Genomic DNA, 23,059 nt, shown 5'->3' on the forward strand with positions numbered 1-23,059 from the left:
GGGAGGAAGAGGGAATAGCAACAAAGCAGGGCAGATAAAACCATGAAGAGGCAGATGGAGGAGGACAATGACCCTGAGAAAGTTACAGAGAAAAAAGGAGCAAAGAAAAGCATTTGAGAAGTTGGGTACCAATGGGTCACTCCTGTAACCCTAGCTGTTCAGGAGGCTGAGGTCTGAGGATCAAAGTTTAAAGCCAGCCCAGGCAGGAAGGTCATGAGACTCTTATCTCCAATTAAACACCAAAAAGCTGGAAGTGGAGCTGTGGCTCTAATAGTAGAGCACTAACCTTGAGCAAAACAAGCTCAGGAAGAGTGCCCAGGCCCTGAGTTTAAAACCCAGGACTGAAACAAAACAAAATGAAACAAAAAAAGAGTGAAAAGCTCATAAGATGATTATCTCCAATTAGCCAGAAAAAAACTAGAAGTAGAGCTGGGGCAGACAAATAGGCATGCATGCACGCACGCACGCACACACACGTACGCATGCATGCACGCTACCAGATCTAGTCCTCTGAGAAGGCCATTAAATATTCTTTTTTTGTTTTGTCAGTTGTGGGGCTTGAACTTAGGGCCTGGACACTGTCCCTGAGCCTCTTTGTACTCTAGGTTAGTGCTCTACCACTTGAGCCACAGTGCCACTTCTGCTTTTGGGGTGGTTAATTGGAAATAAGAATCTCCTGGGGAGTTTTCTGCCCGGGGCTGGCTTCAAATCATGATCCTCAGATCTCAGCCTCCTGAGTAGCTAGAATTACAGGCATGAGTCACTGGCCCCTGGCTCATTAAATATTCTTATCAAACCTCAGAGGCTGGACCCCTTCCCTTAGAGTGAGAATTGCTAGAAAGAATTGAGCTTCAGTGTCTTCCTTCCCTGTTACCTCACACACAGATTTACAGCTTCAAGTCAGCATTTCTCACTGACTTTCTCCTGCAGTCCTGAGCTGGCATCTTAGGCCTTCTAAAGCCATCTTGTCAGAAGGAACAATATATTCCAGGGCTCTGGATTGCAGGAAGTTAGGAAACCCTGGTAACCACACGCCACCCAGTGGCCAGTCTTTCTAGCTGCTCAAGTGAGGCTGGACTGGCAGGGTGGGCAGGCCCCGCCCACAATGAGCCCTCTAGTGGCAAAGAACTGAGGCAAGGTGGGCAAGAATCCAGACCTGGGCTGTCATTTCCTCATCTATAAGAGGGAGGAAAAGAATATTAATACCCCTCAGAAGTTTAAGAAATAAAAATAAGCAAATAACAGTGTAAATCAGCTTAAAGAGAGAGAGAGAGTTGCTACATTATCACCCTCTAGGAAGAAACTAGGCTAGCCAGGACAGGGTCAGAATACTGGGAGGATGGGCTGGCAAAGGTCAAACAGAGGGTCTCAGCCCCTGATTCCAGGTCCATCTATTCTGCTGTGGGGTGTCCCTGGCTTGCCTCCCTCTGGCCTCTGCTCCAAGGCTCCCATGTTCTTTTAAGGGCCTTGGCCTCTGGTGGAGGTTGCCTTGTTCCAGCACTTGCTTCAGGTGGCACTGAGCAGAACATAAAGAGGGTGCTGCTTAGACCCCTCCCCAACACAGGCACTTTCTGTGTTTCTCCCCTCCTACTGGCTACACATAACCTCACAGGGGGAGCAATCAAATATCCCCAAATCCAAGCTCATATACAGCTGAGAGCTACAAGTAGCACACAGGAAACCACTGTACTCAGAGAACTCTCACCCAGTACAACGGGGAGGTGTTCTCTTGAACCTAGCTGGAAAAGCATGATAGCAGACTTGCTCTGGATTTCTTTTCATTTGGGCTTCCAAGGCCTCAACACTTGTGGCAGTGTGCTCTCTGGCCACAGGGGAAAGGTCTTTGTCCTATCAACAGCTTATCTGTTAGCACTTCTAAGAAGAGTAGAAGGCTGCAACTTCTTTCCCAGTAATACCTTGGTGTACCTAGACATAGACGAAACCAAGAGGGCCAGGAAGCGGGAGACTGGGTAGAGTGAAGACAAAGGACGGATGCAGCAGGAAGTTTCTGGAGACCAGAATTGCTAAGAAGGGCATGTGGAGGGAAGTTAGACGCATAGGCAGCCCAGGGGGACCAGTGCAGCCCAACCTGCATCTGACCCAATAGCACTCAGCAGTAGTCTCTACCTATCCAGTATGGACAGTGGATCTGGTACAGTTTTTGGTTTTGTGGGGTTTCTTTGGCCAGTCTTGGGCCTTGAACTCAGGGCCTGAGCACTGTTCCTGGCTTCTTTTTGCTCAAGGCTAGCACTCTGCCACTTGAGCCACAGCGCCACTTCTAGCCGTTTTCTATATATGTGGTGCTGAGGAATCAAAGCCAGGGCTTTATGTATATAAGGCGAGCACTCTTGCCACTAGGCCATATTCCCAGCCCTGGATCTGGTACAGGAGGGAGAGGTAGCTAGATCCCCACTCAGAGGAGGGATATGGAGAGAGAGAGAGAGAGAGAGAAAGAAAGGAAGAAAGGAAGGAAGGAAGAAAGAAAGAAAAAGAAAGAAAGAAAGAAAGAAAGAAAGAAAGAAAGAAAGAAAGAAAGAAAGAAGGAAAGAAAGAAAGAAAGGAAGGAAGGAAGAAAGGAAGAGAGAGACAGAGTAGAGAAGCACAGGCTTTGCTGAGCGCTGATGGCTCAGGACTGTAATCCTAGCAACTCCAGAGGCTGAGATCTGAGAATCACAGTTTGAAGCCAGCCCAGGCAGGAAAGTCCATGAGACTCTTATCTCCAGTTATCCACCAGAAAATTGGAAGTGGCGCTGTGGCTTAAAGTGGTAGAGTGCTAGCCTTGAGAGAAAAAGCTAAAGGATAGTATACAGACCGAGTTCAAGCCCCATGACTGACAAAAAGAGGGGGTGGGCGGGGGGAAGAAAAGCACAAGCTCTGTCGTCCAATCCCTCCAGAAAACCGAAAGCATTTAACATGTGCCCCTTAACAGTTGTCTGGGCCCCTTAAATGGGACTATACTTGTCACCTTGTAGAGTAGTATGAGAATCAACTACTGACAAGTGCCAGCTCCTCAATAAATAGGAGCTCTACTCCAAAGAGCTGCCACCTTCTCAGGAAAGGCTCAAGGAGTAAAGCAGGCAGGGCCAGGCCAGGGATCAGGATCACATTGGGAGGGGAGACAGACGTTTGAGAAGAATATCCTCTTCACTGTGGTACCCAAGGTCCTGCTTCTGCAATGACCATGAAAGGAAGTGAGAAGCCACAGTCTAAAATGGGAGAACTCAGGTAGGCAAGCAGAATGATGGCCAATGAAGAGCTGGGATATGTCCACATGTCAGGGGTTCTGGCTCTGTGTCTAACTCACCCTCCTTGCACAGGAGGTTAGTGCTTGGCAGTATGGGTTGGCGCATCCCCTGGTTGCAGGAGGAAGGAATCAGCCCATGGCAGATTGGAACCACTGTGGATCTAAGTGTCCAGCCAGACACTGAGCTCTAGGTTGGAGGGGCTGGTATAGTGTGTGGCTTGCAGGAAGCACACTAGTCCTGTGTCAAACTGCAATGACAAAGCCACAGCCCTACGACTCACCTTGGCCAAAATTGCCACAAAATTTTTCAGGGCTTTTAGGCGCTGTCCTTCCAGGACTGAGAACTTGCCCACTTCTACTCGTAGAATATAGTGTAGCGCAGACTCCAGGTCGGCCATGTAGATCTTGGAGCTGAAGACCAAGAAGGAGACAAGAGGAAAAAGGACATTGACTGCAGGGTTAGAGCTGATGTAGGGTCACTTAGGGCTGAAGGAAGAGGAAGGGCACTTCTCATGCTCACAGTCCTGGCTCTGCCAGTAGTTTGGTGAGACAGCTGGGATGAATAACTTAACTTCTGTGGGCCCTAATTCCTCATGTGTACAATAGGAATAAACCAGTGCTCACAGAGGACTAAATAAAGCACAGCCTTATTTAGCACACCCATCATCAGCTCCGGGAGGGAGTGGGGTTTCTCCTGTCCAGGCCCACATCCTACCAATCCTGTGACTCACTCCTCACTTATCAGGTCACTAGTGTTAGGTTACATTTCATTGTGTTCTCAGTAAAGACTGCTGGGAACAAGCATGAATGTGTGTACACACACACACACACACACACACGGAATACTGGAAATGCTGGGTCCTCTGTGGAATGAAAGGCCATGGGTTTAGCCACCTCCTAAGACTGAGTACTAAGAGATGGCAGATGTGCAGGAGGGCAAAACTAGTTTATATTTCTTCCATGCCTGAGGTGGGGCCCCATCTCAAACTTCATCCAGCTAGTTTCATCAACTCATGCCCTTATGTTTCCCTAAGGGCTCAGGGCCCTGATGGAAACAGCCTTGAATGTTGGCTGCTTGTTTCCCCTGGCTTCCTGAGAACTGGGTTCTGGTCTTAGTGCCACAACAAGCTTAGGCAAATCAGTTTACTTCCTTCGTTTTCTCTATAAAATTACCTAGTCTTTCTGTCCCATCTATCTTAAGGTAGGACAGTCAACAAGGCCAACCCCAAAGTTGCTACTCTCAGGCAAAGTCCCCTCTTGTTCCCTATTGTGGTGTCTGTGGACCTGTTTACCCCTCTGCTTTGGTGTTCTGCCTCAAGCATTAGCCTTATAGCCAAGTGCAGTGGCTCATGCCTATAATCTTAGCTACTCAGGAGGCTCACATTGGAGGAGCCAAGCTTGAAGCCAGCCCAGGCAGAAAAGTCTGGGAGATTCCATTTCTAAAATAACAGCAAAAAATAAAATAAAATAAAATAACAGCCCAAAGGGCTGGGAATGTGGCTTAATGGTAGAGGGCTTGCCTAGCATGCATGAAGCCCTTGGTTCAATTCCTCAGCACCACACACACAGAAAAAACCTGAAAGTGGCTCTGCGGCTCAAGTGGTAGAGTGCTAGCCTTGAGAAAAAAGAAGCCAAGGACAGTGCTCAGGCCCTGAGTTCAAGCCCCAGGACTGGCAAAAAAAAATAGCAGCAAAAAGCCAGTCTGGAAGAGTGGCTCAAGTGGAAAAACGCCTGCCTTGAGTTTATTCCACAATACTGCCCTACTGCCCCCACCCCGAAAATAACCAATACCAAAAGGGACTAGAGGCATGGCTTAAGTGCCTACCCCCCAAAAAGTAGTCACATGAGGATATATAGGAATAATTTGGATGACTTGAACAATCCTAATTAGAATGGAAATAATGATCATTCCCACCTCAGTCTCTTTCTCCCATGATTTACAAAAAATCTCCTTATCATTATGTAGCCCGGGCTAGCCTCAAACTCAAATCCTTCTGCTTTGGCTTCTGCCTCCTGAGTGCTAGGAGTATGGATTACAGGTGTGGACCACCACACCCAGCTTCTATTTGCTCAAGTAGAGTGAAGTTTAAGGGATGTGGGCAATGGACAGTATTCCTTCCATCATGGTGGATAATGTAACATGCTACTTATTTAGTGGTTTCACATTCAGCACTGGGGCCCAGCATAGACACCAGAAAGGCCACCCATTAACTTCTGCTGTGCTCCCACATAGCAACACCCTGTAAACATAGACAGCTGTCCAAGGTTATCCTTGGTCTTAGGAGTAGGAGTGTCTAGACTCAGTACACAGATATACCTGTGACAAAAATAGGAATGAGCACATGTGTAAGTGAAGGTGTGGTCTGTGACCAGAGGAGATGGGAGTGGGGTGGTACATGTGGCCTTACCGATCTGCAAATTTCCACACTGTGGGTGCTACATTGGCTGTAACGGCTGGCTCAGCTGTGGTTGGGGATGCTTCCCTGGTGATCCCAGAGAGCTTCTGCAGATAGGTGGTATAGAAAGACCTGGATTCTATCAGCCTGTGAGGAAAGAGAGCACAGGGAGTCAGTAGGTACTAAGGACAAAACCCAGAGCTGGCCAATGTTGGGAAGGGTGGCCCCTCCAACAGAAAGGCTTATCAAGAAACATCTGGGCTAAGGGTGTAGCTCAACTGGTACAGCCCTTGCTTAGAATGCAAGAGGCCTTAAATTCAATCTCCAATACACACACACACACATACACATACACACACACACACACACACACAATATAATCTGCTCATGGGCAAGAACGGGTGGATCTTACTATTTCCTTGCATACTCAAAGCTTCGGCTGAGCATGATGGCACATACCTGCCATTGCAGCTACCTGGGAAATGTAAATAGGAAGATCAAGTCCATGTATAAACACAAGACCCTATTTGAAAAATAACTATCGGAAAAAAAAGTGTGGGGATATGACTCAAGTGGTAGAATACTGCTAACAAGCAAAAAGCCTTGAACTCAAACCCCAGTACTGCAAAAAGAAAAAAACACATAAATAGCAAAGAACCATCAGGATTCTCACAAGGCTCTGACTTCTCTCTTCTGATACAGGAGTGCTCAAGGCAGGCAAGACATGTCTCCCGAACACAAACTCACTCTTACTCACCAGGCTCCAGCCAACCTGGAGACAGAGAGGCCAAACCCAGTAGCAGTGCCAGGATGCCCCAGGGGGGCTGGCACCAGGAAACACTGCTTTCCCCTCCACCATCCTGGCCCAGTGTTTACTGATGAGCAGATGGCTCAGGAGTGGCATCGTCACAAACAATTTTCCCCTCCACCAATTCCAAGTGAGAAAACAATGCCTTTTCTTCCCACCAGGACTGGCACTTTCTGGGCCAGCCTGGAAGTTAGCCCTCCTCCTCCCTCTGTGGCCATCATGCTTCCTGACTCTGACAGGTCTGTCCCAGGGCCACCTGGTGATCTTGCCAGGGCAAGGGCGAGTGGCCACTCTGCCCAGTTTCAACCTCATGTGGCACTAATGGCCCTGAGGAGCAGCTCATTGGGCACCTCAAAAGAGCCTTGATATGCCTGGCCCTGGGCTGCGTACAGGGCCAGGCCGATATCAATCATCTGCCCAGGAAGGGCACTGAGGCACCATCTGGCGCCATTTAACAGGCCATTCAGCAGCGGGAGGCTGACAGAGGGGCTGAGGCTGGCCTGATTGTTTTCTCTTGGCATTTTGGAACAGGCTATTGTCTGGTTCCTAATGAACTTTTCTGCAATTAGTAAACCAAAGAGAGGGAGGGTCAGGCATATCTGAGTCCTTGCCAAAGCTACAGCCTGCCAATGAGTCTGTCTGTGGACAGAGGAGGATGGGGTAGGTCTGGGCGTAGATGGTGTAGGAACAGTCAGGGCTAAGACAGGACCATTGGGCTGTCCTGCAGAGAGGCAGTCTACTTCTCCTGTAGGGAGAAGAAGGAGTATCTCAGAAGAATCTCTAGGGTGAACCTGTCTGTCAGGGCTGTGGCTTCTCTAGGCAGGAAGGATGAGCACAGGGAGAGGAAAGAAAGTGGGGAGACAGCGCACTCACACAGGGACTCGAGCAACAGAGCCATTCCGAGACATCAGATAGCATGATGGGAAGTCAGTGACACCAAACTTGGTCACCACGTAGTCCTCTGTGTCCAAGACTCTGCGCACAGCTAGGCCATGATACTGAGACAGGTCCAGAATTACCTGCAGAGACAGCAGGAGGGGCTAAGCCACTGGGCAGAGGGACCCAAGGGTTGGGTCCTGGATCAGTGCTGAGCATGCACCGAGGTGCAGACTGTCATGAAGAACAAGACTCCTGTGCCACCAACCCACAGGCAACACTTGTCAACAACCACCCAAGAGGAGGGGCCTTGTGCTGGGCAGATGCTCTTGCATGTCTGCATTGAATTCAAGTTGAATTGAATACAATTTCCTTTCTAATAAAAGCTGTTTGTACAAGGCACAATAAAATCAAGTTTTCGTTGTATTCTTCTTTTTTAAAGCTCTCTCTATATTTCACCTATATTCAGACCAATATGCTTATCAGACATGATGACTTTATTTTTACAAAAAATTGATGGAGAATATTAGCTAACACTTAATCTGTAAGGTATATTTTGTTCAGATTGCCTCCGTCAATCTCTAGAATGACATCGTACTTTCATTTGAGGTAGCACACTATGACTGCCAGCATGCAAGTCCAGAGCCACAAGCTCTCCTGACTCAATTTCTTTGCTTGAAGAAAAACAAACAAACAAACAAAAAAAAAACAGCTGGACACTGGTGATTCATACCTGTTATCCTATCTATTCAGGAGTCTGAAATCTGAGATCAAGGTTTGAAGCCAGCCCAAACAGGAAAGTTCCTAAGATTCTTATCTTCAAGTAAGCACAAAAAAGCCAGAAGTGGAGCTGTGCCTCAAGTGGTTGAACAGTAGCCCTGCGCAAAAATGTTGAGGGAGAACGACCAGGCCCTGAGTTCAAATCCCAGGATGATTAGAAAAAGAAAAAATAAAACAATAATACCAATCTCAGAGGGCAGTTATAAAGATTACATGGGTTAATTTTTATCAAAAATATATGTAATAGTAACTAGCACATGTAGGTAGATAAGTATTTATTAAAAATAAAACTCCGATTTTGTAGCTGAGGAAACTGAGGCAGAGCAGATCATTTTTCCAACTAGCATTTATCAATCACCCGGGGGGTAACAGGCCTGACCCAAGTTGTGGATAGAGACTCCAGAGGGGGAGTTTTCCTCCTTTAGGAAAGCTGCTTGCTGCCTCCTTGTCCTCTATACGTTTTGCGAAGAACTGAGAGGCCTACAGAGGCTTCTCAATCAGTTCCAAGGGGCCGCCAACCTAGCTGGTTGTGTGTCATCAGGAAAATGCTGCCTCCAGAGTGGTGTTTAACTTCACCCCCTGAGGTGTCACCTCCCTGTGTTGACTTGGGCCATTTCCCACTCTGCACCTGAGAAAAGCTCCAAGTAGTTTGTGGGCAAGTTCAGAAACAAGTGGGCACTTGCTGTAAATTAGACAATGAGGTGGATCTTTATGAAGCGCCTACTGTGTGCCAGCTGTAAATCCAGACCTTTTACTTTAGATTTTCTCACTGGACTTTGCCAGTAGTACAATAAAGAAATATAACTGTTACTACTCTATAGCCAGGGAAATGAGACTCAGAAAAGTTGGGCAGCTTGACCAAAGACATATTATGGACTGATAGAATGGAAGTCCATTGTGCATCACTGGTCAGAGACCCAATTTCCCATGAGGGACTGGGAAATCCCCCTCATTCTTACTCCAATTCTGTGCAGTAGAATAGTGTGGAGACCACATGGGCTTTAAACCCAGACAGCCCTGGGGATCAGAGTTCTTTTCCACTTTACTAGTTGCATGGTCCTAGACATTATCTGATGACCCCATAGGGATTAGCTTCCATGTGTCTAGGATTGGATTCAATAACAAGCTGGGGTTACTTTTGGCTTCAGAGAGAAAGGTGTTTTTTTGTTTTTGTTTTTGTTTTTCTTGGCAGTGCTGGGCCTTGGACTCAGGGCCTGAGCACTGTCCCTGGCTTATTTTTGCTCAAGACTAGCACTCTGCCACTTGAGCCACAGCACCAATTCTGGCGCCACTTCTATATATGTGGTGCTGGGGAATCGAACCCAGGGCTTCATGTATACCAGTCAAACACTCTTGCCACTAGGCCATATTCCCAGTCCGAGAAAGGTTTTAAAGTAGTTTTAAAGTCCAATTCTGTATTTCACATGTCCCCAAAAGGGGTCAGGCAGTGCCAAGCTAAGTAATGTACAGGGACAAGATGCTAGCCTGGGGCGGGGGAGGGAGCCTGCTATTGAACAGGGCTCTCCCAGAGGCCATCCCAGGGCAGTGGGGAAATGGAAGTAGCTCACCTCTCTACCCAGGTAGGAGCCTTCCTTTTCAAAGATCAGGGCCAGGTACTCCTCGTTATTCCTCGAAAAGAATCCAAGAATCTCCTCCAGCCTGTAAAAGACAACACTGAGGTTACTTTCCACAGCTAGTGGAATGAGGCAAAGTACTCGGCACTGGGCACTGCAAGTACAGGCATGCTGTCGTGTGCCTCTGTGGTCTCCCTCTACCAGCCCTCTCTAGTAGGGGAGAAATCACGCCCTCAGTCTGTGAGGATGCTACCTAACCCTGGTTCTTCATTTGACCCACCTTGGGTTTTTTGTTTGTTTGTACTGTTTTTCTTTCTGTCTCTTTTAGGAGTCAGGACTGAGCAGGAAACAGGCTGGGGAGGAGATGTGGCAGGATTTTTTTTGAACCAGCTGTCTCCATGTTCTAGGCAAGGACCTTACTGGAGATGCCTTTATGGGTTTCCTAAGAAACTGATGATGAGAACCCACCAAATTCAAGCCCTCATCTCAATCAAGTCACTACCAACTGGGAGAGCTGCAATTTCATCTCAGAATAGGCACAGAAGGAAAACAAAGAGCCAGTGAGGCCCAGGTACAGGAGACCTTAGAAACTAGAGTTTAACCTCCTTGGTTTAAGATGAGGAAAGCGGGGGCCTGTTTTCTCAGGTAGAAATGACTAAAAATTCATATTCACTCTCCTAGCCAGAAAATTAAGGTGCACATTGTTTTAAACAACTCAACGCTTCAATATAAAATAATATGGAACAATTTGTCTACTTATTCCAGAGTTAAAACCACACATCTCAAACATGCTTAGGAGGCTGGCAGGGAAGAAGGCCCAGAGGACAAAGAAGACTGGATCTTCTTTTTTTAAAATCACCTACCAGGTGTCTCACTTCTGCTGACTAGACCCAAAGACATGAGAGCAAACACCTCCAGATAGAAAATGTTGATGTGGTCTATGGCCATACCACCCTGAACGCGCCCGATCTCGTCTGATCTCAGAAGCTAAGCAGGGTCGGGCCTGGTTAGTACTTGGATGGGAGAAAATGTTGATGTGCATGAATTCATGTGCATGAATGAACATGCCAGAGAGGCGGGGGTCAGGCTGAGCTTCACTGGGTAGATGAAAGGTATCATGGATAAACCAGCCTCTGGGGCAGTGGTAGGCAGTGTGTCTCCCAGACTACTTCTCCAGACAGGCCCTCCACTAGCCAAAGAGCAAGTCCTCAGCCCTTGGGGAGGGGCAGCTTACCTTTCATCACACATCTCTGCCTCCTTCCCAAGCAGTTTTAAAAGGATCACTTTGAGAGGGGTTGGCAGATTTGGCCAATTTGTTGCTTTTGAGATTCTCAAGGCTGGAAATAAACCCCATGAGGGACATACATGTGTGTAAGAGATGGAGGCACAGTCACAGAGAAAGGAAAAAGGAAGAACCAGAGCACAGGTCAACATGGGTGTTTTCCCATGATTTCTTCCCATGTTTTCTTCTCCCATGATATCCTGACTTTCCTCAGGCCCAAAGCAATGGATTAAGTCAATCTTGTACTAAAACCATGAGCCAAAATTAATCCTTTCTTGTTTTAAATTATTTCTCAGGTGTTTGTCACAGTGACAAAAGAAATGAATACAGACAGGATCTGTTTTTGGAACTCCAATCATATCAGGACAATGTATTGAGTTCAGGGTCTCTGCAAGGCCCTCTGGGAAGATAGGGAACTGGGCAAATGATAAAGTCATTGTGAGTCAGATCAATCATCAGGGCTATCAGTTTGAAGTATGCCAGCACACAAACCTCCAGAGCCTTCAACCTCCTCTGCCTCACTTAGCTTCCACAGCTTTGGGAACCTCCACTGTGTTTGAAGCTGGGCTTCCTCTCCAGTTCCTATTGCTGCACGGATTTATTCATTCTTGGCAGGAATTCCCTGAAGTGAACCTTATTCTATTGAGAGTTCTCATTCACAAGTGTGTGTGGAAGGCGATCTAGTGTTTATAATCGCTCTGTCTGAATACCTCATTACCCCCATTTTCTAGTCACCCATCCCTGACACTGCAGCACAGGGAGAGGAGGGCCACCCCATTCCCCAGCCACTGCTCAGAAAAATGACTGCCCTTGGTTTAGAGGCAGGGTTTTACTCTTCTGCTCCCCACCCTCTTCCCCTGAATGGTAGTGGATCTTCACTCTCCCTATTCCCATGATGTCAGAGCCTTTCTTGCTTAGAGCATGTGAAATCCTACTGTACCCCAAATGCTCCTAAGGAGTGGTAGAGAGAAGCAGAAACAGGTATGACTGACTCAGAGAGTCTCACCTGCTTTCCTTCCCACCTGAAGGTGGGAAGCTCCTCTGAACAACAGGGATTTTCAGCACCTGCCACCAGCCACTCTGAAGTATCTCTGGGTTCTAGCAAACTGAGGTGTCTGCCCACAGGCAAAGGCAGCAAGAAGAATCAACCTGGGTTCCCTACTATGTGTCTTCCCCCCTTTTCTCCTCACTCTTAGACCCTGGTATTTGCTATACTTAGCCTTCCCCAGCCCCAAAATACTTGGCAGGCTCCAGTGGTGGACAGGCTGGGGGCCATGTGTCACTGTGGGACTCCAGAGCATCAATGAGTCTCTCCCGCAGCATCTGCACGGTAGCACCAGCCACTGTAAATGAAAACAGGCAGGGAGGGGTATCAGGAGAGAAAAGCTGACCTAGCACCCTTGTCAGCTTCACTCCCACAATCATGGGGCCTAGAGCCAATTCTGAGAGAGACAGAGCACATGTTATTCCTTGTCTGTATGAGAGAAGTGGGGCGGGGCTCCTCTTATGGTTGAAAGCAAAACAAGGAGATCCATTCTCTAGATGGCAAAGAGACCCTCAAAACCAGGCCATTGAAGGAAGGCTCTGTCCAGGGTCTATCTGGTCTGTCCTCTGCCCTCAACTCCTTTTTGACATGAAGGCTATTCCGGGAAAACAATTGCCCTGTCCCCCACCCCAAGACCTGGACAGGGCACAATGAAAGGCTTCTTGAACCTGGCTTTCCTAAGGGATCTTCCAGGCTGACTGGGAGAAAACATGTTAGGCTTCCCTTGGAGGGAGATCCCTCTCCCTTGCAAAGAGGGCTTTCTTCATTCCAGTAGAAACCCTGGAGGCTAAAGGAGGAGGCAGGGAAAGGAAGATGCCAATACCAACAGGACAGCCACAGCCAGGACACCCACCTGGCAATACTGCTCCTGAGCCACTCTTGGAAAAGGCCTTAAAGAACTGGAAGCAAACACAGGCAAGAGTCAGCAACGCATGCTGGTTAAGAGCACAATGGTGGTATCAGATAGACCTGCGTTTAAAGTCTAGTTGATGAGCTAGGACGACTTTGTGCAAATTACTTTTCTTCCTTCTATTGAGCCTCAGTTTCTTAGTCTACAAAAGGGAAGTCAGGGAAGTATTCTCTTGGGTCTAGACAATGACTCCCTTCCTCATCCAATTCCTTCCTCTACAAAATGGAAGCACCCAAAGAACCTGCAAGTAGGGGTTTATAACTCTACTAGAGCTGGGTTCTTTCCATAAAGCACTAGTGCCTAGCTTATAACCACTGCTGACTCTTCAGTGCACAACCACTGCTGGCTTTCCTTGCAGATACATCTGAAAAATTGAAGTGAAGTCACTTATACACCCCCCGGAACACATCAGCTTTCCTTTGTATCAGTTTGCCCTTGCTCCTTATCTTGGGGCTTGGCAGCTAGCATCTCCATCTCCAAGGCTTCCCAGCCTGGCACAGCAAACATTTGGCCAAGGGAGGGAGCACCAGAACAGATACTGTTGAGGGGTGGGTCTGAGCCCCACCGAAACAAGCCTGTGACAGACTGTCCAGTTTGACTCATCATCACTTCATCCTCTTTTTCTGTGCACACACCTTAGGCCTTGTCTGTCATCTCCTTGGGATGAGAGGACAGAGAGAACAAAGGATTATCCACAGAAGAAACAGAGAAACCACTATCATCTCCCACATGTGCAACCTTCTCCTGTTCCCTCTGTCCTTATTGCCAATTGCTCCATTTCTAGCTTTTTGGGAATCAGTTTGGAGATAAGCGTCTCACAGATTTTCCTGCCTGGGATGGCTTTGAACTGCAGTCCTCATATCTCAGCCTCCTGAGTAGCTAGGATTACAGGAATGAGCCACCTGTACCTGGCTTCATTCTCTTTTTAAACCATGAATATAACCTTTTCTTACTGAGTGAAAACAATTTACTGACATATACCACCCAAATTTATATGTATTCTTTACAGTTATTGAGCAAATCTTGAGCTAGTAAAATTATGCTACTCTAATAGATGTAAAAATGATAAAAGTAAAAAATATAACTTAGTGATTGTGGTCTTGTTTATGCACTCAGAAAACAGACTTCAATTTGCTTCTCAGACAGAAGAACACCTCTGCCACCATGAAGCTTCAAACTGTGTGGCTTGCCCTTAGCCACTGGCATCTAGCCATTTGAATGAGTGAGTGAATAAATGGATACAAGCACATTGTTTCTCCCTTGCCAAACTCGACTACATTGTCCAGCGGATTTGCATTCTGAACCCTCTGGCTCAGGTCCTCACCCACTCTAGACTTCTGGCTCCTCCTGTGTTCTCCACACAGGTGTCAGCGCCCCCCCCCCCACTACTCCCCACACACCCAGGCTGAGTCACCTCTCCTCCAAACTGTTACTGCACCTGTGTGGTATCTCACCCAGTGTTCAGTCCTGACACCCAGACTGGCATCTCCCCCTCCCACAACCCTTATCTAGTCTGCTGACAAGTTCTATGACTCTGACTTCTGCAACTTTCCTTCAACAGCTGCCTCCTTTCCCACCTCTAGCCTGGTTCAGGCCAGGACCAAGCGGTGATAACTGATCCATACCTACCTGTTCTTTCTTCATGAGTTGAAAATTTAAATACTTTGGACCTTTTGTTCTTCAACCATCTTCCTTCTTGCCACCAAGGCTAAGTTGCCACTAGGGCTCAGTTCTGTTGCTCCTCCTCAAACTCCTCCATAGCTCACGTTGCCCATGGATAAGATCCAAACTCACTGTATTTGAGGTTTTTTAAAATCAAAGATATGAACCCAAACTGACTTCCCACTACTCCGTAGTCTACAGCTATAATGGACTTACCCGGAACTTTCCACCCAGCCACCCACTTACCTGCTAGACTGGGAATCCAGACTATAGCCTATTTACCAATGTAAGCCCCACTGGGGCCTGGCACAGAGCGTAACACATGGAGGTATTCAGCATATGTCTGCTCAACCCAGCAGAGACTCTGCCCTTTGATCATCATGGAAGCTCAGGAGGAGAGCTAGTCAGGGCACATTTTTGTCCTCTTAGTAAAATGTATTCTTATTGATGGGCTGTTGGAGGCATGTGCCTGCCCAAGGGCAGCACTGGCACTCCTTGAAAACAGGCCATGGAGCCTTCAGAAGTGAGTCTTCTTTTCCCCAGGAAGAGTCAGCATCTGTCTGATCCCTTTCATCCCCTGACACAGAATAGAACACAGGACAGGTGCTTCTTCCTTAACCAACCTTGGCACTCTTGGGAGGCCAAGAGCAAGCAAATGGGGGGCTGAGATAGCTCATTAGGGACCTATGGAACAACTGATGCTCTGTGGCCCCAAATGGCTGGACAGAACAGAAAATACACTTCCTATTGGTCTACAGTGATGGTCCTGGGTTCCTAGGACAAGTTTTGAGGAAAGTAATACAATCTCCAAATGCTTAAAGGTATGCTTACAAAGATCAAAAACCTCAACTACTTCCTTGCTTTGAATAGCCAGAGATGGCTGCAAGTGACAGTGGAGAGGGAGTCCCTGTTCTTTTTCCAGACAGTCAGGAGGGGCTGGGGATATAGCCTAGTGGCAAGAGTGGCATGAGGCCCTGGGTTCAATTCCCCAGCACCACATATACAGAAAATGGCTAGAAGTGGCGCTGTGGCTCAAGTGGCAGAGTGCTAGCCTTGAGCAAAAAGAAGCCAGGGACAGTGCTCAGGCCCTGAGTCCAAGCCCCAGGACTGGCCAAAAAAAAAAACAACAAAAAAAAACAGACAGTCAGGAGGCATTTTTCTGAGTCCTGTCCACTTTCCTGACATCTCACTTTCTTGCAAGAACCACATACTATAACAGCGTAGACTCTGTACTGCCATCCAAGTTCCTGCCACTCCAAAGCTTCCTCCTTCCTTTGCCCCACCTAACCCCTGAAATGCCCAACAGGACTGGTCCCCTCAACATGCCACCTGTCCACACGGGGCTGTGTCTCTTTGTCTACCATGCTTCTCTGTCCTAGACAAACCCCATCTGTCCTTTGACACACTTGAGTTTCCATCCTGCATGAGTCAAAGCTCAGTGAGCCCCAGTCAACTCCTCCAGCATTCATACTGTACATAAATGGCTCCCAGCCACCCAACCAGCAGGTCAGCTCTGTGTCCTGAGTCAGGTGTTTCTGCCAACCCTGAAGACATTTCCTCAGTAGCTGCTGCTGGATGGGTGGCCTGAGATGTACTTATATGGAGCAGCTACCACTAGCCCCAGGGGGCAACAAGAAGGAAGAAAACTGACATTTTCCAGCCCCCAAATAACACCACTGCCTCAGCACCTTCACAGATATTACCTTACTTCACATTCTGTGACAATCCTATTAGATAGATAGTATTATCCAATTTTTACAGAGCAGAAAAACTGAGGCCCCTGGCTGGGGGTGGAGTGGGGGAGGGAGGTGTTAAGTATCTTCCCCAAATCACAAACAATGAACAGCAGAGGCAGCATTTGAGTCTGCATCAATGGTTTCCTTAGAATCTGCAAGGAAGATGTGCCCTCTCCAATACTGAGGCCCCATGTAATCCTCAGTGCAGCTAGGCCTGCAAAGGGCTCCTTTCCCCTTCCACTGAAGGGCACTGCCATGGCCCAGGCCCTTTGTCAGAGGTTCAGACAAAACCTGTTGGAAAATAGCCCTGCCCTCCTTGAGCCTTTGTTTTCTTTCAGCCAAACTCCAGCACTACCTCTGGTCTGATGATGACCTGGTCTGGCTGGTCTGCCCTTCAAGGCCAGTGTTTGCTAAACAGGCTGGGCTAATGGAAGTTCACTCTTTGCTTTTAGTGATAAGGGGCAGAAGGCAGAAGAAAAGGGAAGTGATACACGTCCATGGCGGTGGCCAAACTTGTGTGGGCCTGTCAGCATTGAACTGAGTAAGACTATGTCTTCCCCCTGAGTCTTCCTCCCCTTAAGGCTCTCCCAGCCTCTATGGGTACAGTGAGCAAAGACAGGCTCTGGTCTGCAGTGGGCAGGAGACCATGCAACAGGGCCACCTGTCTGGCCTGCTGGCAGGTCTCTAAGATCTGCCATGCATTCTAGGGAGTGTGGCCAAGGTGCCCACAGGTATACTAGTGATTCTAGACTTTCAATGGGTTAGAATTTCTGAAGTCTGTTTTAGAAAATGTTGGAAACAACCTAGTAGTAACTTGTAAAATCAATTTAGCAAACCTTAGAAAAAAACAGAATAAGGGCTGGGGATATAGCCTAGTGGCAAGAGTGCCTGCCTCGGATACACGAGGCCCTAGGTTCGATTCCCCAGCACCACATATACAGAAAACGGCCAGAAGTGGCGCTGTGGCTCAAGTGGCAGAGTGCTAGCCTTGAGCGGGAAGAGGCCAGGGACAGTGCTCAGGCCCTGAGTCCAAGGCCCAGGACTGGCCAAAAAAAAAAAAAAGAAAAAAACAGAATAGAAAATAAAAGAGTACACTACCTTTAGTAAGAATGTTTCATGAAATTTTTGTTTAACAATAAATGCAAACCAACTCTGAGGTCACAATGAAAAATGTCTATTTCTTGCTATAGATTATAGTTTTAAAAAAAAAACATTCAAGGGCTGGGGATATAGCCTAGTGGTAAGAGTGCCTGCCTCGGATACACGAGGCCCTAGGTTCGATTCCCCAGCACCACATATACAGAAAACGGCCAGAAGCGGCGCTGTGGCTCAAGTGGCAGAGTGCTAGCCTTGAGCGGGAAGAAGCCAGGGACAGTGCTCAGGCCCTGAGTCCAAGGCCCGGGACTGGCCAAAAAAAAAAAAAAAACATTCAAAAGCCAATACATATGTCTTAGAACCACAAACAGAGATCCACAACTTGAACTGCTTGACCATGGCCCACAACAGGTCACTGAGTGCCTTTCTTCAACTGAAAATGGGCTGCAGGTTCCTTAGAAAGGCTTTGCCAAGGGAGGCCATGACACTAGACAGCTTAAGAAATGGACAGCTGGGGCTGGGAATGTGGCCTAGTGGTAGAGTGCTTGCCTCATATACATGAAGCCCTGGGTTCAATTCCTCAGTACCACATATATAGGAAAAGCCAGAAGGGGCACTATGGCTCAAGTGGTAGAGTGCTGGCCTTGAGCAAAAAGAAGCCAGGGACAGTGCTCAGGCCCTGAGTCCCAAGTCCCAGCACTGGCAAAAAAGAAAAAAACAAGAAAAGAAATGGACAGCTGGATTCGCTCAGCCAGGTGCTGCCTGTCTGTAGGCAGGGGAAAGCCAAGAGGAGCAGTTAAGGGCACTCCCACAGCAGCTGGGTGGGTAGGGAGGTGATTAATCACTTGAGGCATCTGGGCTGCGTGTGCTGCGTGACCTGAGTAGGTGCTGAGGAGACACTGGCCTGTGACTGCCTGGGCCATTTCCTTCACATCCAGAGGCTGAGCTTCTCTCAGGCAGAATAGAAAGCCACAGGTGTCTGGCCCTACAGAACCCTAACAGGATGTCCTGGTATTACCCTCCATACCAATGCTAAGCTGGCCAAGGGGCTGGGCAGTGGCAGGCTTCCTGTGTTCAGACTTCAATGGGAGAAAACTATCTGCCTATGAACAGCTACCATCTTGTTCCCACGGCTTTCTGCTCAGCATTGCTTGCCCTGGCTCAGCCCAAGGAACTGGGTGCCCCATGTGAGTACTTTCAGTTACATGTCTTGCACAGTACAGGGCAATGGCCTTGACAGGAAGAGTTTCTATTTTAAAGAGATTACTGATAAGCAGTCTCTCTGCTATCACTTTTGAATGATGTAGCAGTAGCTGCTGGCTCACTGCAGACTAGCCTGGCCTCCTACCTCTAAGTGGTAACAGTCTTAACTGGGCTGTGGAATCCCCCAATCCAGCAGTAGTTGGAACTGGCAACTCTTGGACAGCCTGGGTCCTGCTTTCCAGGTGTATTTGTTAAAGGTAATCAGGCATGGGTCTGAAAAAACTTGAGGTCCCTCAGCTCAGAAGTGTCTTGTTCCAAAAACAATACTTGGAATTTCAGCTTTCAAAGGGATTTCCTGATTACTCCTCATTGCTAGACAGGAAACTGCTTTTCTAGATACCTTTCTGGTAGGCCTGAGCCCTGGGAGGGCCCTTGCCATAAATAGAGCATTTCTTACTGTTCTGACTATGCAGGACCTCCTGCTTGAAAGCCTTGGAAGTTGTTCACTTATTAATTAACTGAGTTTTTGGTGCCCCACAGAGAGCAGACTGGAAGAGAAGATATCAGAGAGTTCAGCTAACCTGACAGAATCCTCATGTCTTAGGTGTGATGGAGCCCATACCAGGCATCCCTACCCCCTGAGGCATTGGGCATTTGGACTATAGGGTGAGGCTATGCCTCCAGGTCATTTCTGAAGATGAGGCTTGCAGTGTCTTGGAGGAACAGCTAGCTCCTGTAATCCGATCCTGCCCATGGAAAGGTCAGAATCTGAATTCTGACTTGGCACAATGAGGTCAGCCGCCAAGCATGGGAGGTCCAGAGTGAGAGAATTGAAGAGGATCTTGGGAGCTGGGAATGCTCACCAACTTATGGGATGGTCACTTCATGGTCTAACCTAGAGCATATGGTATCTATCCACCTCAACATAGCCATGTAAAGCTCTTTCCTTTTCAAAGGCAGATTTTTTTCTATGCCAAATAAGTCCTTTGTTTTTGTTTCCATTTCTAAAAACATCAAGCAGAGGGACAGTCCTAAAGGCTCCAATTTAAACAATTCAAGACAAGAAGCAAATAGCAGGACCACATAACTCAGCAGCCCAGGCAGATGCCAGGGAAGCACAGTGGCAATGTGCCTGGCCAGAACCCCCCACCCCCCAGCCCCACTTTCCCCCTTGTCACACATACCCTCACAGTCGGGAAGCCACGAATGTTGAAGTCTCTACAGACAGCGTTGTTGGCCTCCTCAGCACAGTCTAGAACAGCAAGATTCAGCGCTGGCCTCCAGCCTGAAAAGACAAAGAGAACCCTGGTAAATGAGAGGAGCTGGCACTCCTCTGCTGCCCCCACCATGCAATTCTCTACCACCACCAAGCCCCACAGCACCCAACACAACATAATGGGCTCACCTTGCTCAGGAAAGGACGGCTAAGATATTTCCTTTAGTTACATTTAGCCAGAACCTCACAAGAAAGAGCCTGTGCTTAGGATACACTTAACTAGCAAAGTAATATTGACTTGCAATGATGTCTGTGTTCCCCTAGTACTCTGTGGGGTGAGAGTGGAGCCGGAGGGGCTGAGAGAGATGTGAGAAGAATCTGCCCCTTTAGGAAAGTTCCTAGTATCACCTCTGTCTCTGAAGTCCTTTTAGAGGTGATCACTTCCAGTGAGGTAGAGAATATGCTTCAGGGGGCTTGGAGTTCCCCAGTAGACCCCTGGGACTGAATGATGGTAGCTGGAGCCAGAGGTACTATAGTCAGTCCAGTTTAGGTGGTTTGAACACAGGAGATTAGGTCCTTAATCACAGAGACAGGATTTGTAAGAGAGAAAAGAAGCACCCGGGATCCAGAAGGAAAGAATGTAAGCTAGTCTGGAAGATTAACCACACTCCTTCCCCAGACTGCCAAGCCTCTCTGGGAAAAGAACTGGTAGTCACAACAATGTACCAGCCAGGATGAGTGGAGCAGAAAACCAGCTCATATTCAGGCAATCCTCCTGAGCTCTGATTCTAGGTCAGGAGCCCTGGAAGCACCCACATTAGTTCCACCCACGCTGAGGCTGCTCCAGTGAAAAGATACACACAGGCCACATGCACCATGAGAAGGCAGTGGCTGGTCTAAAGCTATGTGGCACAGACCTCCAAAAGTCTGGACACTAGAAAGATCAGTCCTGTGGACCAAGGCATGGGCTTTGCTGAAAAAGTGGAGATTGAGTAGAAGCTTGACACTCAGTCCATTTGACCAGGATGCATGGTTGGAGGCTGGAGGGAGGGGAAGAGGAAAGGGGACAATAGGCTAGGGAGAGAAATATAAAGAGACCAGGCTCTCTGGTGGGAGACCTGGAAGTCAAACTAGATGATGGTAGAAAGCGGCCACACCGAATATTTTAGGGGCCAGGTTTGCCCCATCCCACCCTGAAGCCACTGGTGTCTCTGGGGCATGAGACTAAAGAAGGAAGCTTGCTAATCCTCAGGATGCAACCGGATAGTCTCGGCACAGAGATCCAAGGTTCTAGTCTTCCATCAGAAAGAACCCCCCCCCCCAAAAAAAGCCAGAAGTGGAGAGTTCAAAAGGTAGAGCACTAGCCCTGAACAGATAAAGCTCAAGGTCCCGATTTCAAGTTTTAGGACCAGTGCGCGCGCGTGCACACACACACACACACACACACACACACACACACACTAATCCAAGCAAGTTGGACCTGAGAAAAGGAGCTTGCAGACAGGGTGAGTAAGGTTTTGCTGAAGGTTTTGCCCTGACCACAGGCAAGGCACCCCAGCCTTTCTATGCACCCTGCCAAAGGGAAGACCAGGGAGGGTAAGAACCCGGTCACCTCCTACAGCCATCTGGCACTTTCTACACATGGCTCCTTCTGTTCTGCATCAAGGGTTCTAGTTCTCTGGTTCTTTGGGGGTCCATTTATGTCAGTATGTCAACTAAATATAAAGACAGAAGACAGGCAAACTGGCCTCTCTTTCACCAGTGAGGGCCTCATAGGCAGCAGTCTCTCAAGGTGACCTGGCAGATGACCAAGGATCCAAAGGCCACCATCCCTTAAGCTTGTTGGTGTCCACTGGCCCCAAGGCACAACCTAAGGAGAAGAGGACAGGAAAATAGCATCCTTGACCACCCACAGCACACTGGATCATCACACTACACCCCTATGTGTCCCCCCTGCAAATGAGGACACAGAATGAGAAGCCTCATAGCTTGTCCAATGCCTACCAGACTTGAAAACCTACTTTCTCCTCTGCCTACCTCACCAGGACCAGGGAAATACTTTTGCCATTTGTGCACTCTGCTCCCATTACAGCCATCCTCATCAGAGGGTGGAAGAAATGTGTTTTCTAGTGAGGTAGCCTCTGCAACTCACAGCAGTCAGCAGCCTAGGCTCAGCTCCAAGAGAATGATGCTATCAGCACATGAACTGAGTGTGTTGTATGCTCACTTTATCTAGCTGAGTGCTCTCAACAACCCTATAAGGAAGTAAGAGGGCATTTATCTGTGAACCTGTTTTCTTCAACAGTAGAATGGATTAGATAATCATACTCAAAGTAGGGTAAGCTAATTAACGGTGATGCTGGGGTTTAAACCCAAGATTTGAGCAAACTTAGGATCTGAACCCAGGATGTGAGTAAAGGTGGTGAGTCTGGACTCTGAAGCTAAGAGGACTCAAGCCAAAACAAACATCTACTCTGTTGGTTCCCAATGGGGACAAAGGAAGGGAGGTGGGTCAGCAGTGGACTGGAGGAAAGGTGATGCTCTGACTTTGCTTCTTCCTCCTTCGGTTTTGATTCCCTGTGATCTTTGAAATGGAACCAGTGCCTTACCTGAAGTGGAAACGGGGCCAGTCAGAACTGGGATGGTCCCAAGCAAGTAATGTTTCTTAGGACTACCCATGTTAATGCTTTACTGAGCCATCAGGAAGCTCTGGCAACTCATTCTAGCATTTGATTAAACATACTTTGTAGGAAGCCATTGGTTTGGACTGAGCTCTTGCACTAGGCCCAAGAGACCAAGTCAAAAATGCAGTCTCTCATGCTGCAGTCACATGCCACAACATTGCAACTAAGTGATCTGACCTCCCAAGAAATCAGAAGAGAGAGGTAACTGCCAATCCCCACACAGGCCAGTTCTAGCCAACATGATAAGAAGTCATCACTGCTTTATTGTTTACAAGAAAAGAAACTTTGAAATGACGACTAATATACTTTTTGTTCTGTTTCTGCCATCTTCAGTCTCTCCTGTCTAGAGAGCCACACACCCCTGCTCAGCTCATCAGAATATGCAACCTACTTTTTAGAATGAAATGTTATCCAGTTCTAAAATTACAAATAAAAGCCAGTTAAGATCTGAAAATTAAATTTGCTTTATTGGAGTGCCCACTGCTAAAGCAAAGATGTAAGTGCCTGCTATCTGGGTGACAGAGATTTTCTGGTGTAGTGACTTTATT

General features: G+C 47.8%; 1 protein-coding gene across 1 annotated transcript in view; it reads right to left on the bottom strand.

Moving 5' to 3' along the window:
- The window catches only part of Qsox1 (quiescin sulfhydryl oxidase 1), a 34,246-nt gene that overhangs the window by 4,529 nt on the left and 6,658 nt on the right, over positions 1-23,059 (bottom strand). The window contains exons 2-8 of the mRNA XM_048357357.1: positions 19,796-19,896; positions 12,859-12,904; positions 12,201-12,303; positions 9,673-9,763; positions 7,322-7,467; positions 5,653-5,787; positions 3,526-3,655 (exon numbers count right to left, since the gene is read on the bottom strand). Of these exons, the coding sequence (XP_048213314.1) occupies positions 3,526-3,655; positions 5,653-5,787; positions 7,322-7,467; positions 9,673-9,763; positions 12,201-12,303; positions 12,859-12,904; positions 19,796-19,896 (752 nt within the window). The remainder of the gene's footprint in view (positions 1-3,525; positions 3,656-5,652; positions 5,788-7,321; positions 7,468-9,672; positions 9,764-12,200; positions 12,304-12,858; positions 12,905-19,795; positions 19,897-23,059) is intronic.

This window comes from Perognathus longimembris, chromosome 11 (assembly GCF_023159225.1).
Source record: "Perognathus longimembris pacificus isolate PPM17 chromosome 11, ASM2315922v1, whole genome shotgun sequence".
Taxonomy (NCBI): domain Eukaryota; kingdom Metazoa; phylum Chordata; class Mammalia; order Rodentia; family Heteromyidae; genus Perognathus; species Perognathus longimembris.